Source organism: Oryctolagus cuniculus, chromosome 18 (genome assembly GCF_964237555.1).
Source record: "Oryctolagus cuniculus chromosome 18, mOryCun1.1, whole genome shotgun sequence".
Taxonomy (NCBI): domain Eukaryota; kingdom Metazoa; phylum Chordata; class Mammalia; order Lagomorpha; family Leporidae; genus Oryctolagus; species Oryctolagus cuniculus.
The window spans coordinates 11373557-11391590 of NC_091449.1; the positions used below are offsets into that span (position 1 = coordinate 11373557).

The 18034-nt window shown below is 65.9% G+C and overlaps 2 protein-coding genes across 4 annotated transcripts in view; one reads left to right on the forward strand and one right to left on the reverse strand.

Moving 5' to 3' along the window:
• Positions 1–4579, forward strand: part of OPA3 (outer mitochondrial membrane lipid metabolism regulator OPA3) — a 33589-nt gene extending 29010 nt beyond the window's left edge. The window contains exon 2 of the mRNA XM_070062093.1: positions 2620–4579. Coding sequence (XP_069918194.1) covers positions 2620–3002 — 383 coding nt within the window. The 3' untranslated portion in view covers positions 3003–4579. The remainder of the gene's footprint in view (positions 1–2619) is intronic.
• Positions 4292–13933, reverse strand: VASP (vasodilator stimulated phosphoprotein). 3 transcript variants are annotated; one of them, XM_051829671.2, is made up of 13 exons: positions 13590–13933; positions 8395–8566; positions 8148–8313; positions 7439–7523; positions 7099–7139; positions 6783–6997; positions 6567–6667; positions 6155–6206; positions 6046–6082; positions 5880–5925; positions 5687–5777; positions 5235–5292; positions 4292–5105 (listed from the first exon to the last, which is right to left on the reverse strand). In XM_051829671.2, the coding sequence occupies exons 1-13, from the start codon at positions 13592–13594 to the stop codon at positions 5068–5070; spliced, it is 1107 nt and encodes a 368-aa protein (XP_051685631.1). In that variant the 5' UTR covers positions 13595–13933; the 3' UTR covers positions 4292–5067. The 3 variants fall into 3 exon arrangements, with proteins under 3 accessions (XP_051685631.1, XP_051685632.1, XP_069918192.1); XM_051829672.2 differs by having other exon boundaries at positions 6046–6079; positions 13590–13923; XM_070062091.1 differs by lacking the exon at positions 13590–13933 and adding an exon at positions 12052–12223.
• Positions 13934–18034: the final 4101 nt, after the last annotated feature.

The window sequence follows — 18034 nt, forward strand, 5'->3', positions numbered from 1 at the left end:
GTCAATCAGCGCAAACCCAGAGACTGCACAAACCAGAAGGGCTTTCCGGGGTGGTCAGTACAGCGGGGGGAGCCGGGATCAGCGAGCCCTGCGTCCGTGTTCCGCAGTGGACAGCATAGAGTGTTGGGAAGGCACAGGGGCTGCGTGACGGACAGAAGAGACAAGGGCGGCCAACAAGGGTGGGCGTGTCCGTAAAGGCCTCCCAGGGCCTCTGCACGGGCGTCCCGGGCACAACCTCACTGCTCCGGAAGTCCCGGAGTGTGATGCCAGGTGGAGGTGGCCACGTCCACCTGCACAAGTCCAGCTCCCTCAGTGGCCTCCCCGGAGCGGGAAGCTTACTGCAAAGCCAGTCCCGGGGATCACCACGCCCCTGCCCCCGAGGGCAGACTGGCGCCTGCAGTGTGGACGCCCCCGGGGAGGGACGGAGCTGGCCTGCAAGGCTCCTGCATGAGGTCCGCAGATGCTCAGGGGCCTGCCTGGAGTGGGCGGGGGATGTCTGGCACTTGGATGTCGCTGACCCGGGAAGGTCAAGGTCAGATCTGTGGTTTACAAAGGGCCCTCATGGGGCTGGCACTGTGGCACTACCATCCCAAATGGGCAATGATTCGAGTCCTGGCTGCTGCACTTCCAAACCAGCTCCCTGCTGATGCACCTGGGAAAGCAGCGGAAGATGGCCCAAGTGCTGGGGCCCCTGCACCCTCGTGGGAGACCCGGATGGAGCTCCTGGCTTCAGCCTGGCCCAGCCCTGGCTGTCGCAGCCGTTTAGGGAGTGAACCAGTGGATGGAACCAATAGATAGACAGTCTCTCTCTCTCTCTCTCTCTCTCTCTCTCTCTCTCTCTCTGTTTCGTGTCTGTGTGGGCATGTGTTGTAACTGCCTTTCAAATAAATAAATAAATCTTAATTCAAACAAAACCAAAAAACCCTCCCAGCCTGTGGATGGAGAATCGTGGGAAAGGATGGAGACCCAGGGGCCTCAGGGCGTTCCAGCCTGGGAGGGGCTTCTCAGGGCGGAAGAGACTGGAGAGGAGGCGTGGCTAAGACAAGGTCACACCCTTGGGCTCGAGAATTCCCTAGGACTGAAGAGCCCCGCAGGGTCGTCACACCAGGATTGTGGTTTATTACAGTGAAGGAAGCAACAGCCAGCGCAGAAGTGCTAACTCTGCCCACTAGGAAGAGTGACAGCTGCACAGAGGGGCTCCCCTAGGTTCTTTCTTTTTTTTTTTTTTTTTTTTTTTTGACAGGCAGAGTGGACAGTGAGAGAGAGAGACAGAGAGAAAGGTCTTCCTTTTGCCGTTGGTTCACCCTCCAATGGCCGCCGCGCTGCTGCCGGCGCACCGCGCTGATCCGATGGCAGGAGCCAGGAGCCAGGTGCTTTTCCTGGTCTCCCATGGGGTGCAGGGCCCAAGCACCTGGGCCATCCTCCACTGCACTCCCTGGCCACAGCAGAGGGCTGGCCTGGAAGAGGGGCAACCGGGACAGAATCCGGCGCCCCGACCGGGACTAGAACCCGGTGTGCCGGCGCCGCTAGGCAGAGGATTAGCCTAGTGAGCCGCGGCGCCGGCCTCCCCTAGGTTCTTAACGGGGCTGAGTCCTGCCCACCAGGCTGACCACAGCCCCCCACACTCAAGTCCACTCCCAGTATCAGCTGTTTGTGTGGCCCAAGGCCCCAGGGAGACAAAGACTGTAACACTGCTGGTCACTAGGGGGCTGCGGGCACAGGCACAGGCACTGCAGGGGCCTTCCCAGGTCCAGATGAGGGACAGAGGGCCCGCCCACCAGCACAGGGCCCCTGTCAGCCTGGAAACCATTATCCAGTCACACGTACACACGGCACAAGACACTATACACGTTCAAGGAGTGAAGGCACTTACTGCCCGAGCACCTCTTCTGAGAAAGCTACTTCAGGGCACGCGTCAGCTGAACCAACCAGAAGGGACTTCCACAAAGAGGGGCACACGAGGTCCCCGGGAGGAGACGTGGTGCAGCCGGATAATGGGCAATGCAGGAGGACCTCAGCCCCACAGGGAGTGAGGCGTTTGTGGGTCTCACTGGCCGCTCTAGGAGAAACTTCATGTAGCGAATCAGGGTCAAAATGCAAGGAAAGGCACTGGGTGGTGTGGAGCACGTCCTGGCGGGGCACCTGCTGGGCGGCGTAGAGAACCATGACGTCGCCACCCTCGGTGTTCTCCCTGGTGGATGCCTCGGTCCCCGAAGCCCAGAACGCTTGGATAACGTGAAGACAAGGGCAGGGGCAGGCAGTGCGCCGGCTCCCAGGTGCAGGGGTCAGGACCGGAGCCATCAACCTGGCAGCCAGAATCCCAGCGGTCGGCCGCGAGCAGCCAGACATACAGCAGAAGTTGCGTGTAAACTGGGGAGGGGCCGGAGGGGTGACGGGTGACCTGAAGAGACAGGGCGGGGTGCCTGCATTGGCACACGGGGGGCAAAGGTCGCGGGAGGTCGGCTTCCGCTCCGTCCCACAGCCACTCGGGGAGGCAGCCCCTAAGCTCAGTATCCAGGGCCCGATGCCAGTGGTCCTGGCCGCCCTCCCCCGGGCTCTGCCCCGCACCCCGAGGGGCGGCTGTCCCGTCGGGTCCCTGACCGCTGTCTCCCTCCGCAGTGTACCACTGGGTGGAGATGCGAACCAAGATGAGCGTCATGGGCTTCAAGGCCGAGGCCGTGAAGCCGCTGAACGAGGAGGCGGCCGCCGAGCTGGGCGCCGAGCTGCTGGGCGAGGCCACCATCTTCATCGTGGCCTGCAGCTGCCTGCTGCTGGAGTACTGGCGCCAGCAGGCGCAGCGGCGCCGCAACAAAGTCGAGCGGCTGGCGGCCTGGGACGCGCTGCGGGACGAGGTGGGCCACCTGGCGCTGGCACTGGAGGCGCTGCAGGAGCAGGTGCAGGCGGTGCCGCCGCAGAGCGCGCTGGAGGAGCTGCGCGCGCAGGTGCAGGAGGTGCGCGCCCAGCTCTGTGCCGCCGACCTGCAGCCCGCCCCCCAGGAGTAGGCGGCCGCAGGGCCCTGGTCTCGGAGGCAGCTGCTCTCTGCCCTGTGTCCCATCCCAAACCGGCGGGGCTGGCACCACCTGGTCCTTTGGGGTGAGAAAGGATCCTGGGCGGGGACTCACCCCACTGGGCAGCTGGTCACCTCCATCCTGCCCCGCTCTGTGGCACCCTGCCCTGGGCCTCCAGGGAGTTGCGATGCACCAGTGCCCAGGGCCCGCCGTGTCTTCTGTGGGCCCCCAGCCAGCCAGCCAGCCAGCCACTCACCATTAAGCAGCCCACAGGACATCCTTCTTTTTGGCAAAACAAATTGGGTCCTGTACAGGGATTTGGCCAACTTCTGTCACACCTCGTTATGTCTCAGGGGAGCCCCCCACCTCTTCGTTGGTAGACCACTGTGGGGGGGGGGGTTGAAACCATGCTGGAAGTTCCGGGGGACTCCACCAGCGCGTCCATCTACCTCTCTTCTTGCGGGTGGGGTGACCTTGCACTGCGCTTGCCCCGCCAGTCACCCTCCGGCCCCCACCTGTAATCCCCCCCCGACAGTGCCTTCACCTGGCTTCTCCCCTCCCAGAGTGGAGGGCGCACAGCACCACCCTCTGGCCTGGCCACTGCCTCATCTCCCAAACACATCTCCCCCGACGGTTGGGGTGATGCAGGACCCCAGGGAGAACCGCTCTGAACCCCTCTGCTCTCAGCCCAGCCCCGTTACCTGCCCCAGACCCCGAGCTGACCCCGCCCTTCCTCCTCACTCTTCCAGCTCCCCCACCTGTCAGTCACATCCCACCTCCCACCCAGTCTGCTCCTCGGAGCTCTCAGAGGTCGCCCTTCCTGCCAAGGCCCCTCCAGGGAGCCCGCCCACCCGTCACCCGGACGGGCAGTCCTGCCTCCCCACTGGGGCGCGCGTGAGCTCTGGGACCTCTGAACTGCCTTGCCAGACTCTGTGTCCGTCATTGAAGCAGCTCCGGGGGAAACAGGTCATCTTGGGAACATGTCTGAGACGGTGGCGTCCACCTGCAGAGTGGGTCGGGTGTTGGGGAACTCTGGGGGAGCGGGGACAGGGTTGACCCCGGAGCGTTTGCCCAGTGGGGAAACCGCAGCCCTGCATGGACCCAGGGACCTGCCCTGGCTGTCTCCGGCATGAAGGGGACGGGGCAGGGGAGCGGCCTGGCCAGGGACCACGAGGGGTTCCAGCAGAGAACCCAGCGTCCGTCCATCCGTGCGTGAGGGAGAGGCATGGAGGACGGAGCCGGCCTCCGGCCCCTCACAGCAGCCCTGCCAATCACCCAGAGAGTTTAGCATTTGTAAAAACCGGCAGATTTATTCCACGGGGGCCCATTTTATGAGGCTGAGGGGGAGGTGGGGGCAGAGGCCGCCTCCCCCCTGTTTCGCCCTCATCTTCCCAAGGTGGGTGAAAATGGCCAGGGCCCCACCTACCCAAATACAAAACCAAAAAACTGAGGTTCCAAAAAGTTACAGCATCTTAATTCCTCATAGAAAAGGGGAAGGAGCCAGAGGGAGGGAAGTCCCCGGGGTGGGGGCGGCACCCCAGCCCGACAGGACGTCCCCCGGCAGCTGCCCCAACCAGGGCACGCCGAGGGCCACAGCATTAAAAACCCCCACACCCCATGTTATCAAAACCAAAGAGGCAAAAAAAAGTACCCTTCCCCCCCAAAACCCAAATATATATATATATTTATATACTTCTTAAAAAACAAAACTTCGAAGGCATTAAGCGTTAAAGTGAATCTAAACAAGGGAATGTGAATTCCCTCTTCCCTTCCCCCTTACTGTGGGGTTAATGGTACATCCCCAGCAGAGGAACCAGCCCCAAGGGGATGGCAGAGGGGAAGGACCAAAGGGAGCAAAGGGTGGGGGCCTCCCCAGCCAATCAGCAGCCAGTACGGGTGTGGGCACGGTGCAGGGAAGCCACACCCCCTTGGAATCTTCCAAGTGGGAGGGGGCAGGGGGAGATGCATTCCCGTGTAGTCTTCAGCCAATTCCACGTGGAGTCGAGGCAGGGAAGCAGGGTAACAGGCGGGGTGTGCGGAAAGAAGTGGGCCCCTGCGGTCAGGGGGAGCCCCGCTTCCTCAGCTCCTGGACAAAGGCTGGAAGGAAAGAGGGGGCAAAGCTCAGGGCAGGGGCTCTTTCCCCTTCCGTTCCAATCTTCCCAAAAGACAGGCGGCCTCCAAACCACACAGGCGCCTCACGGGGCGGGGCGCGGGCAGGCGCCTCACCTTCGATGATCTCCTCTTTCACCTTCCGCAGCTCCTTCCTCACCTCCTCCAGCAGCTCCTGGAACCACAGGGTTCACCAGTGGGCGGGGCCCGGAGCGGCAGGAAGCCCCCTGTCTCCCACTCGCTGAGAGTCGGAGGAAGCGGGCTGGAGACCGCCCGGCCCCGCCCTCCCTGCCAAGGTCACAGAGAGAACTGGAGGGCATCCAGGACACAGGCTGGCAAACGCCTCCCAGCCTCCTGCCAGCTCCGGCGGGGTCTCAGGTGCTCATCGGAAAGGAGTGTGGTGATGGATTATAAGGCCTGTCACAGCCGTTGAAAGGGGTGCGGCACCTGCGTCATCCCTGACCCCGCCGATGGCTCCCCCTTCTCAGACCGGACACCCAGGGTCTGGACCCAGCGCCCCTCCTGCCGTGGGCCCTGGCTAGGCCCCCACCTGCACCTTCCACCCCTACCTGTTTCACCCGCTCCAGGTCCGAGTCGTCACCGGAGCTGTGGTGGGAGGGGTGGGCCTCGGGGGTGGCCACCGAAGACGAGGACTTCATCCTGGGGGGGACAGAAGCGAAGTCAGAGGCCCTGCCACCCGCGGAGGCGCCGCGCCCGCCGCGCCCCCCGCGCCCGCTGCGCCCGCCGCGCCCGCCGGCCCACCTGGGCAAGGTCGTGCTGTTCTTCTCCCAGGGCCTCCGCACAGATTCTGGGGAGCAGGCAACAAACCGCAAGGTCAGGGCAAAGGATTCCTCCCCCAGCCAGCAGCCCCTCTGCAGAGAAACCCCCAGGAGAGGCCCGCCCCTCCCCCGGGCCGCCCGGCACTCACCGCTGTGGACCGGGACGCGGGCCTCTGGCTCCTCCTGCTGGCAGGAAATGAAACCGTCATGAGCAGCCCCGCCACGCTGCCCCGGGACCCCACCGAGCCCCTCACTCACACTGGCAGATTCGTCCTTGGGGGGCTTCTCGCCAACCTGCGAGGCTTTCCTCCTGCGGGAGGGAGGGACGAGAAGAGAAGCCTCAGCCCCCCCACTCGCAGCTGCGGGCCCAGGGTTCTAGAAAGTGGCCCTTGTGTGTGGGGGGGGGGGGGGCTGCACGGCCAAGGCTAAGGAAGCTGGGATGGGGGGGGGTCTTCCTGTGGCCCTCACATCTGGAACCCTAACGTCCTAAGGGGGGAAGGGACTCTGGGAACTAAAATCCTAGGAGTCAGTTTCTAGAACATTCCGCAGGCGCCACAGGTAGGGCTTTCAGCACAAGCAGCAAACAGGAACCAGAGCCCGCCCCCCGCCCCCGCCCCCCCGCCAGCCTGCAGGGCTGGGGTCCCAGGCAGGGGGGTGGGCCCAGGCTCACCTCCGGGCCAACATGGCGTTCATCTCCTCCATGAGCCCCCCGCCTGTGCTCCGGCCACTCTCAGCTTTGGGGCCCGGGGGCCCCCCTGAGACTTCCTCTTGCTGAGGACGGTAAAAGGGAGCAGAGGGCTTGCGGGTGGGCCTCCCGTGACAGGCAGCCCCCAGCCCATTGTTACCTCAGGGCCAGCCCCCCCCCCCCCCCCCGCGGGCCCCTCACCTTGCTGACTTTCCTGAGTTTGGCTCCAGCAATGGCTGCGGCCAGGCCGGGGGCTCCAGTCCCCCCACCACTGGGGCCCTGGGCTGTGGGGAGAGGGGGTGCAGGGGGTGGGCCCCCCCCTGCCGGGGGCAGCCCTGGGGGTGGGGGGGGACCCGGCGGAGGGGGCGGTCCTGGAGGCGGGGGTGGGCCCCCGGCTGGGGGAGCAGGCGGGCCTCCTGAAACAAGGCAGAGCAGGGGTGGCTCAGAGAGGAGCCAGCCCCTCCTCCAGGGGGGGCTCTGGGCTCGGCCCGCCCCCCACCCCCGCAAGCCCAGTTACCTGCGTTGCACACGCGGCGCTCCATCTGCTCCGGCTGCTGCCTGTGGGGGGGACTGCGGTCACCACCGCCCCGGCCCCTCCGCAGGGCCCAAGGGGTGGCGCGGGAATGTTCTAGACTGTCACCGACACCCGGGGTCCTCTCAGGACGAGGGTTTGGGGACTGGGGGTCCTGCGTCTCTGAGCGCCAGGGATTTTCTTAAAGTCTCAGAGGTGGGGGCTCCCAAAAGCGGGCAACTCCTAGTCCCTGGGGAGTTGGAACATTCTGGAAACTGGACGTCGGAGGATGCTGGGACATCTAGAATCTGGCAGTAAGGGCCCCCAGCCAAGGGGCCAGCCCTACCTTTTGTGCTGCTCCACCTCTTCCGGGGAGGGGCCGTTCTGGCTGGCCCACGCGGCAGGTGCTGGGGGCGGCGGAGGCCCACCTCCTGGGGGTGGCAGGGGAGACAGAGCCGGGGTCAGCCTTGCCTGTGGCCTCCCCCACCCGGCTCAGGAATCCCACCCAGGGGCACTCACTTCCTTCCTCCCCCAGACCCTGGGCAGGGGCGACACCACTCCCCCTGCCAGGGCGGCCAGGACGCCCGGGGACAGTGGGGAAGCCGAGTCCAGGTGGACCCCTCCCCCTTGCCTCCCTCGGTCCTGCCCAGCCCCGGGTGGCCAGGGGGCCCGGAGTCGCAACCACCTCTGTGTGTGGGCAGTTTCGGTTCCACAGTGGCTATGCCACACCCCAGAGGCAGGGCGGGCAGCGGAGGTCAGCGGCTGACCTCAGGTCCAGGGCTGGCAGCCCTGGCATCGCAGGGGGCTGTGAGCTGTGCAGTCTCGGGCCCCACCCACATTCCCCAGGTGAGCCCTGGGAGAGCAGGCCTGGAGGCTTTCCTGACGCCGGGGCTGGTGACAGAAGCCAGCACGGGCTGCGGGGGCTCCTGGGGGCTGGGACCAGGCTGCGTCCTCCGGAGTCCACACAGGAGCCCTGTGATGTCCCACAGTAGCGACCGAGCGGCTCCATTTTCGAGATGGGTAACCCGAGGCCCCAGCCGGCGGCCGGCACCCACCTTCCAAGGCCTCTAGGGCCTCGGCCATGCCGGCGGCGAACTGCGCCGCGTCCTCCTTGCTGCCAAAGTTGAGGCCCCAGACCTGGCGGGCGTCGCGCCACTGGTGGAAGTTGGGGGTGGCCTGATTGTACTTGATGCCCCGGACGATGGCACAGTTGATGACCACCTGGAGGCAGGGAAAGCGGGGTGAGGGCGGTGGCCCAGGGGGCGGCCCCAGTGTGTGGGGGGGATCGGGGGGGACGCGCACCTGCTGGTCCGGCTGCATCTTGCGGCCCACGACCCGGAAGGAATTGGCCGTGGGGTTGTGGTAGATCTGCACGCGGCTGAAGGCCTGGGGCCCCGTGCCCGCGGGGAGCCATTGCTTGTTGCTGTCATCGTAAAGCATCACCTTGGCCCGGCTGGTGCACACGACCATCTCACTGCGGGAGGCGCAGGGGAGGCGGGGTCACCCTCGCCACCAGGGGCAGGGGAGGCGGGGTCACCCTCACCACCAGGGGCAGGGGAGGCGGGGTCACCCTCGCCACCAGGGGCAGGGGAGGCGGGGTCACCCTCGCCACCAGGGGCAGGGGAGGCGGGGTCACCCTCGCCACCAGGGGCAGGGGAGGCGGGGTCACCCTCGCCACCAGGGTCTCCCTGGGAGACGCTGCGAGGGGGAGAGGGCGTGACACAGCCCCCCCCCCCAGGAGACCCAGGCAGAGAAGATGCTGGACGGGGGGCAGCTGAGACCAGTGCGCCCTGGGGGGTGTGAGATGGATGGGGAGAAACAGGAAGAGGAGACATGGAGACGCAGGGGAGGGAGGAAGGTGCCCTGAGCTGCTCTGGGGCCAGCCCTACCTCAGTTTCCCTCTCTGCCAAGTTTTGGATGCCCCCCCTGCTGCTCAGAGCAGAAGAGGAAGCTGAGGTCGGGGAGGGGGAGGGGAGGCCTGTGGCCGGCCGGGGACAGCACAGACCCCTGCTCTCCACTGCAAGGGGGTGCCGGGCCCCCACTGCATCCTTCCGGCTCCCCTGGGCACTACGGGCCTGTGTTGGGTGCCACTGGGGACAATGACACAGCAGTGGCCCAGATGGCCCTGGCCACACCCTCCCAGGGCTCACAGTCCAGTGCCTCAAGACACGGGTCCCTAGGCCGTGATGCCCAGGGCTTGGACCAAGGAGCCGCCCAGGCTACAGGCATGGAGGACGCGGGGCCTGCTGCCCACTCTGCAGGAGGGGGTCAGAGTTCCAGTCTGCCGTCCGCAGGCGTGGATTCAAGTCCCTGCAGAGCCCCGAGGCCGGAGCCTGCACACGGGAAATGAGGGCTGGGTGCCCGGTCGGCCTCGGCTTCCGTGCTGCGGTCACCCTGTGGCCGGCCGGGGACCTCCCACCGTTCCTGGGAGGTCGGAGCCCCCCTCCCCCAATGAGGAACCCCAGGCTCCCCCAGGGGAAGTGACTCGCCCAAGGTCGCACAGCCCAGGGGGAAGCGCCGGCCTCGGCTGGGTGCCCCCCACCGTGGGTTTTTCCTGAAAAGAGGAAGTTGGCGGCTGGGGGGGCGGGGAATGACACCCACAGAGGCTCTGTCTCCACCGGGCGGGTGCTGGGGTGTGACACTGACCACTGACACGGCCCAGCCTGGCACCCTCACGGCAGTCCTGGGGCGGACATGACCTCCCCCTCGGCTCAGAGGCGACCAGGGCCGGGATGCGCCCCCGCACACACTGCTAAAGCAGCGGCAGGGGCAGGATTCGAACCCAGGTCCGCAGTCTTGCCCCCCGGGGACTGCGCCGGCCCTGCCCAAACACCAGGTGCAAGCCAGAGAAGCAGGCCTCCAGGGCTGTTTCTGGTTCCCACTGCCCCCGGCAGGGCAGGTAGGGCTAAGGCCGCGCCCACACCTGCCACCCACACCCAGGGCAGGCTCTGGCCCGGCGCCCGGGGCCACTGCCCCACCCTGGCTGTACTTTGGGCTCCCAGCTGGCCCTGCCCTGCTGAGGCTCTGGCCTGGCCTCGGGGCCAGGCACCTGCTGGGCGACCCTGGGCGGCTCCGACTCCTGCCCCGTGAGAGCACAGGGATCCGGCTGAGACCCAGAGGAGGGGCAGCACCATGCCCCACTCTGCAGGATCCACACCAGGTTCCTGCCGGCCTGGGTGCCCTGCCTGCTCTCCAGTCTCCTCTCCCAGCGCCCACTGACCAAGGCCTGCCCGAGCCCTGTGCAGGTGCAGCCCCCTTCAGACGTCACCTCTTCCCAGAAGCCCTCCCTGGCCACCTCATCTTCCTCCGGCTTCCCCGCGACACGGTTTCCAGCAGCGTCCCTGCTTGGCACGCGCCTGTCTGCCTTGCCAAAGCACCAGGTCCAGCGGGGCAGGGATACTCGCCCCTCTGCGCACCACTGCGTCCCCGGAACCTGGAGGGCGCCTAGCACACGCTCTGAACACATCCGAGTAAAAAGGCAAACCCGGCGGCACAGTGGCTGGCGGCCCAGACCGCGCTCCCGGCTCCCACGACCCCACAGCCTCAGGAGACCAACCCCGCTGCCTGCCCGGGCACAGAGAGGTGAAGACACTTGGCCCAGGTCACACTGCACGAAAGCACCGGGGCTCCTGTCTGATCTCATTTAAGACGCGAGCCCACTTACTCCAAGCCCACTTACGTTTTAACCTCACGGAAAGATGAGGAAAAGGCTGGGTGGCTCAAGAGTCTGTCTTTCCCCCAAAAGTGTGGAGGCTGCTAACAGCGTCACACGCTGTGGCGGGAGGCGGAGGCAGGCTGGGGGCTGGGGGCCGTGGGCACGGGGCCCTCGCTTCACTCTTCCTTTTGCTAAATGATGGGGCTGGGATGACCTGTGGAGACCTAATTCCTTACTTGATTACGTTTGGGAAAAAATAAATAAACTCAGCAAAAGCCGGACGGGAAACCCCACAGGCAGGAAGCCAGGGAGAGGGACGCCAGTGGTCCCCTGGGGTCTGTCAGTGAGCGCCTCGGTCCCCCTGCCCATGAGTCGCCTCTGGGGGTCACCCGCTCAGACACCACAATCACACAAATTCTTCCAGGCCAGAGCCCTGCGACCCGGAGCCCCGGCCCCGGCCCAGCCCCCCAGCCCGGGGGTCTCTGGGGGTTGTGCGGCCTGTCTCCCACTGGGAAGTCGGCAGGCGAGGCTTCCCAGGCAGGCCCCCACCACACCTCTGGACCATCCCGCGTGTCTGTGCAAGGAAAACGCGTCATCCGCACTTTCTCTGTACTGTCCTCTCTCTGCGACAGCCTAAGAGGTCGGCCGGCTGCAAACTGGGGGCAGGGGTGACTACAAGGCTGTAACAGCTTCCGCCTCTTGAAACTGTGCCAGGACGCCGGCTCGGAGCCGGGACAGGCTGGCCACACCGGGCAGGTGCTCACCAGCTGGTCTCCCGTCGCCTCTCGAGTAAGAGCAGTTATAGCTGCTACCCCGCTAAGGCATAGCCCCTCTTCCCAGCGGCTCCCGCCCCTTCTCCACCTCCCCCAGGATCCCAGCGCCGGGTCCCACTCAACAAATATTTGTCAGAGGAGAGAAAGAACTGGTCTTGTGATTTTCCATCCCTTCCAGCTGAGCTGCCCCCGGCCAAGCCGTGGCCAGCAATCCGACCCTCCCAGCCTCCTGCCCCGGGGCGCCCTGGCCTGGGAATTTCTGCAGGATCCGGCTCCTTGGCCGGGATTGGGGGCGTGGACCGTCGGAGAGGAAGTCGGCTGTAAGCGAGCAGGGGAGACCCTCTGGTGGGACAGGCCAGGGTCGGACTCCTGCCATCCCCCAGGAGGTAGGAGGCCCCACCACGGCCACAGCCACAGCGGGAGGGGGCCCTGGGAGAGGGCCAGGGCTGGGGGTGGCGGGGGCAGGGGGCTGGGCCAGACACTGCTCCTGCCCTTTTACGGTCGGTCTCACAGCGAGCGGGGCGGCCCTACCTCGGACATCCGCCATCCGCCTTCCACGGGGCCTGGGACCGGAAACGCTGGGGGGGAGGGGCGGAGTCCCGGGGGAGGGGGGAGAGGGTGAGGGAAGCAGGCAGCCCCTGGGGCAGGCCCAGAAGGGATGTTGCCCCGCAATGGGGAAGGAACCGGCAGGAAGTCCCCAGGGTGTCTGGGGATGCCCCCTCGCCCCAGAATTTCCACCCAGCCTTTAGCAGAAAGACAGCCCTGGGGCGGGTGGTAGGGGGTCTTTAATGGTCCCAAGAAAGGAATGCCACCCTGAGGTCAGAGGGCAGGGGTGTGGGGGCCCGGGGGGAAGGGCAGGACGTTGGGCACCAGGGGGTTAATCCCCAGCCGTCCCCAGGAGCCCCCCCACCCCCAGCGCTGAGGCTTCGGGGCAGGAAGTCCCAGAGAGAGTGGAGGAAGGGAGATAGTATTGTCAGACTCCAGCCCCACGGGAGAGGTTATGGGGGACCTGAGCGGGGAGCGGGGAGGGCCGCCGTGGGTACCCCCCCAGCCCGCACCGGCCCGGCCTTCAGGTGAGCCCAGGAGTCCAGGGCAGGTCCTCGGGCCGCTCCCCCCCAGGATTAAATTCCTGGGAAGAGCGCCGAACTCTCGGGAGGCCTGGGTCCCAGGGGGCGAAGGCTGTGACCTTGACGCTTCCCCGCGCCCCTTCCTCCAATCCCACGGCTCCCGAGCGCCGGGGGGGAGGGGCCGCGGCGGGGCGAGCCCGCCCCCCCACACCAGCTGTCTCGACAGGTGAGTCAGGAAGACAAAGGCCCCCTCCCCCCAGCTGCCGCGCCCCCTCCCCGCCCGGGGCCGCGCAGGTGGGGACCGGGGCCGCCCTGCTGGCCCGGCGCCGGGAGCCGCCCTGGGCACCGAGCGGCGAGCGCTCGCCCCGTCCTAGGCACGGCCTGGCTCCTGCACAGCATGCGCGGTGGAGCGACGGGGGAGGGGAGCCCCGAGCAGCCCCGCGAGGCTGCGCCCGGCCCGAGGGTCCGCGCACCCCGGGGAGGATCCCAGCGCACCCCCGGATTTAGGGGGTTAGCGGCACCCCGAAGTTAGGAGCGCGGCCCGCCCCACTTGGGGAGACTTGGAACGGGGGACCCTCCCAATCAGGATCCGCGTCTCAGCGTCCGCTCCAGGTCCCAGGTCTCCCCGAACGGCCCCCAGCCACCCCTCCAGGACCCCCCCAGGTGCGGTCTGGGCGGGTCCTGAGAGCCGCCTGCACCCCGGCATCCCCGCGAGGAGTCTCTGCCAACTTGGAGGTCCTCAGAAAAAGTCTCTAAAAAAATTCGGGAGTCTGCCGAGCGCCCCCAAACCTGAAGGCTCCCAGGAGAACCTGCCCGCGCCCACCCCGGGGCTCGCGGGTCACGGGGAGGCGGCCGCTGCTCCGAGCTCGTCCGAGACGATTCGGCCCAGACCCGAGCCCCCCCCCCAGGGCGCGGGTCCCCGAAGTCCAGCCCGGGCCGAGCGGGGGGAGGGGGACAAAGGCGGGCCGGCGGGGAGGGGTCCGGAGGCCGCGCGGGGCTCACCTCATGGCTGCGGGGCGGGCGGCGGCGCGCCCGCGGGCTCGGCGCTCCCGGGGCGCCCCTGGCTCGAGCTGCGGGGGTTCGCGGCCGGCGCCGGGTTCCGCTCAGTGTCCCCCGGGGTCCCGCCCCATAGAGTCCGGCTTCCTGGGGGGAACGGGCGCCGGGCCGGGGCGGCTTCTCGGGCGCCGCCTCCGCCTGGGGGCTCGGTGCGGGGGGTGCGGCGTGCGTCCCCGGCGCGCCCCCTCGGCCGGCGGCCGCCACCACCTCACTCTTACTACTGTACTTCTCTTCGCTACATTTCCTTCCAAAATTCCACTCCCCGCTCCCACAATGCCTCGCGCCTTAAAGGGGCCGCGGCGCCCGCGGGCGGGGGGCGGCGGCAGCGGGCGCCGGAAAGGGCCGCGCGCGAGCCCCGCACTTCCCCAATCTCGCTGTCCGCGGCGGCCCTGCGCGGGGGCTGCACCCTGGGCGTCACCCCCGAGCCCGCGGAAGGAGGGGGCGAGCCCGCTGGGGTGGGGGTGCAGGGAAGGGCGCCCTCCGCGACCCCAGCGCCCTCCCGCCACGGGGGTCTCGGGGCGTCTCGGCGGGGTCGCGGCGCCCACCGACGCGTCCATTCCCAACGTCCTGCTGGACTTCAGGGGGAGAACACGGGGAGGTGCCCAAACTTCCCCTTTAAATCCCCCCACTCGGACGCCCGCTGCCACCACTAACACACACACACACTGCGTCCCCCTCCTCCGCAGACTGACGAGGGGTCCCGGAGGGGCGAGCCCCCTCCCCCGCGCGGGGCCCCACCCGTCTCCCTGCCCCCCGCCGGCCCGGGAAGGTGAGGAGGAAGTGGGCCGAGGGGGCGCGGCCGGCCGCTGACTCACGGCCGCGGGGTCGGGATGGGGGCGGGGATTGCCCGAGGGCAGGGTGGGGGGTGGGACCCCGGCCCGAGGCGCGCCCCGGTGGGGCCTCCCACGGAGGACGGCGTGATCCCAGCGGTCGGGTGGGCCCGCGGCCGGGGGACCCTCCCCCACACGCCGGCCCCGAGGAGCACCGACCCCCCCCCCCGGCTTCCGCAGCGGCCCCGCCCCGTGACGTCACGTGTCACGCCCCCTCCCGCCCCGAGCCACCTGGCCCGGGGTAAGGTGCGGGCCCCGGGAAGTCGCAGCCCGGACTTTCCGAGTGGGTGAGCCCAGGCTCGGATCGGGGGTAAGTCTGGGGGTCCTCTTGTCCGAGCCCCCAGAACCCCGAAAGCCGAGGCACGGGGAGTAGAACCCCAAAACTGGGGGGCGCAGCGTGCGGCCGCGTGTGCCCCGCACCTGGGGGATCCTCGTCCCGGGACCAGTCGCCGGCCTGCGTGAGCCACCCGCTCGGGGAGACCTGGAACCCCGGTCCAGCGAGGGTGTCGCGATTTCTGGGCCTCCCCGAGCCCAGCCCTCAGTTCTCCATGACCTTGGGCAAGGCCTCCGTCTCGATTTTTCCACCTGTGAAATGGGAGGGGTGACAGTTCTGGGGGGCCAGCTGCACTACAGGAGGGGGGCTTTTCCTGTAAAAGGCAGAGAGAGAAACTTCCATGTGCTATGCACTCCTCACATGGTCCTAGTGCTGGAGCGAGGGCCCAGGGACGCCACTTGGGTCTCCCTCACCGATGGCAGGGCCCACGTCCTTCCCCAGGTGCGTCAGCAGGGAGTAGGGCAGCTGGGCAGCCGGGACTGCAGCTGGCGCTATAGGGGGTGCCGGCGCCACAGGCTGCACCAACTGGCGCTATTGGATGCCAGTGCCACGGGCGGCACCTGCGACCGCAGTGCCAGCCCCCACAAACTTTGTCTAGAACACTCCAAATGGACATATTAGACCTAAGGTCTGGCTGGCTTGCATTTTCTTTACCCTTTACAAATATACATTCTTTTAAGATTTATTTATTTATTTTGAAAGGTAGAGTCACAGAGAGAGGGAGAGACAGAGATCCATCTGCTGGTTCACGCCCCTTAGAGCCACAACGGCCAGAGCTAGGCCAGAGCTGGGCCGATCAGGAGCCAGGAGCTTCTTCCGGGTCTCCCACATGGCTGCAGGAGCTGCTTTCCCAAGCTCATTAGCAGGGAGCTGGATCAGAAGTGGAGCAGCCGGGGCTTGAACCTGTGACCTAACCCGCTGCGCGGCAGCACCAGCCCCCTAAACAGGGCTCTGAGCTCAAGTGCTGTACAAAGCAGGGGCCAGGGGCCAGCACTGCGACGCAGTGGGCTAAGGGGCTGCCTGCAGTGCCGGGCAGCCCCACTTCCCATGCAGCTCCCTGCCGGTGGCCCTGGGAGAGCAGCAGGTGATGGCCACCCACGTGGGAGACCCAGATGGAGCTCTGGCTCCCGCCTTAGCCTGGCCCAGCCCTGGCCTTTGTGGGCATTTGAGGAGTGAACCAGTGGATGGAAGATTCCTGTCTGCCTCTCTCACTTCTCCCTTTCAGATACATTTTTTTTTTTTTTTTTGACAGGCAGAGTGGACAGTGAGAGAGAGACAGAGAGAAAGGTCTTCCTTTTTTTGCCGTTGGTTCACCCTCCAATGGCTGCCGCGGCCGGCGCGCTACGACCTGCGCACTGCACTGATCCGATGGCAGGAGCCAGGTGCTTCCCCTGGTCTCCCATGGGGTGCAGGGCCCAAGTACTTGGGCCATCCTCCACTGCACTCCCTGGCCACAGCAGAGAGCTGGCCTGGAAGAGGGGCAACCGGGACAGAATCCGGCGCCCCGACCGGGACTAGAACCCGGTGTGCCGGCGCCGCTAGGTGGAGGATTAGCCTAGTGAGCCGAGCCACGGCTTTAATAAATACACTTTAAAAGTGTAAACAGCACTAGGAGCTCCAGGTAAGGAGACCCCTGCAGGAGAGACGTGGGATTCACAGGCCGCGCCAGGGCCCGGTGAGGGCGGGCAGGCAGGGGGGGACGGTGACCTTGCACTTCCTGGCCTGAACCTTGGGCAGCACTGCAAGAGTGAGATACGTCAGTGACCTCATGGAAGAAGTCTTCAGCGTATTAGGGGTTAAAAACAAGCCGAGTTGTAGGGTACGAAAAATACAGGACCCTCGGAAGATCTGTGCCCAGTGTCTCCGTGCAGAGAAGCCGTCCCTGATTCCACTGCGGCTGCTGCCAGTGGCGAGGGGAGTTGGATTATCACCAGGTGACGGGTTCAGTCCTGCCTCTGCACAGGCCGTCTCTGCCTCCGGACTCTGGAGTTTTGAACCAAGTGGGCTTATTACTCATTTAAAAGCTACATGGGGGCTGGCGTTGTGGTGACCCGGGTTAAGCCTCTGCCTGGCACTCTGGCATCATGAGTCCTGGCTGCTCCACTTCCAATCCAGCTCCCTGCTAGTGCACCTGGAAAAGGCAGTGGAAGACGGCCCAAGTGCTTGGCCCCTGCCACCCGCGTGGGAGACCCGGATGGAGCTCCTGGCTCTTGGCGTCAGCCTGGCCCAGCTCTTGGCTGCTGTGGCCTTCTGGGGAGTGACCCAGCAGACAGAGGATCGCTCTCGCTCTCGCTCTCACTCTCACTCTGCCTTTCAACTAAATAAAACAAATCTTAAAAAACCAACACAGAAACAAAAGCTAAATGAAGGGCAGGGCCTTTGGCCTCACCAGTTAGGGAACCCGTGCCCCATACCAGAGGGCCTGGGTTCGAGTCCCGCTGCAGCTTCCTGCTAATGCACACCCTGGCACTCACGGGACACTCAGCTGAGTTCCCACCTCCTGGCTTTGGCCTGGCCCATCCCCAGCTGTTGCGGGCACCTGAGGAGTGAGATCAGTGCGTGCAACATCTCTCTCTGTCTTTGCCTTTCAGATGAATGAAGTCAATAAAGCGACATGTTTTAAAACAAAGCTACACTTGAAAACCCAAAGCAGCGCTTCCCTCTCCGTTCTCTTCCTGGTGGTCCTTGAGGTCTGAGATGATTTTTATAGACTGGCTGCCTTGTTTGCTGTCTCCCCAGAGTGGGAGGAGGGGCCCCCAGAGCAAGGGTGTCCCTGGATCAGCCTGGCTCCCGGCTGTGACGGCTGTGACTGTGGCCTGGCACACAGCAGGTGCCAGTGCATACTTGCTAACCCTGTGTGTGTCTATGTCTTTTATAAGAAAATGTATTTAAGGGGGCGGCGCTGCAGCGGAGCGGGTAAAGCTGCCACCTGCCGCGCCGGCATTCCATGTGGGTGCCGGTTCGAGTCCCGGCTGCTCCACTTCCCATCCATCTCCCTGCTAATGCGCCTGGGAAGGCAGCAGAGATGGCACAAGTGCTTGGGCCCCTGCCAGCTATGTGGGAGACCCGGATGAAGCTCCAGGCTCCTGGCTTCGGCCTGGCCCAACCCCCGCCCTTGTGGCCATCTGAGGAGTGAACCAGCAGATGGAAGACCTCTCTCTCTCTCTCTTTTTCACTCTGCCTTTCAAATAAATCAATAATCCATTTTTAAAAAGAAAGAAAATGTA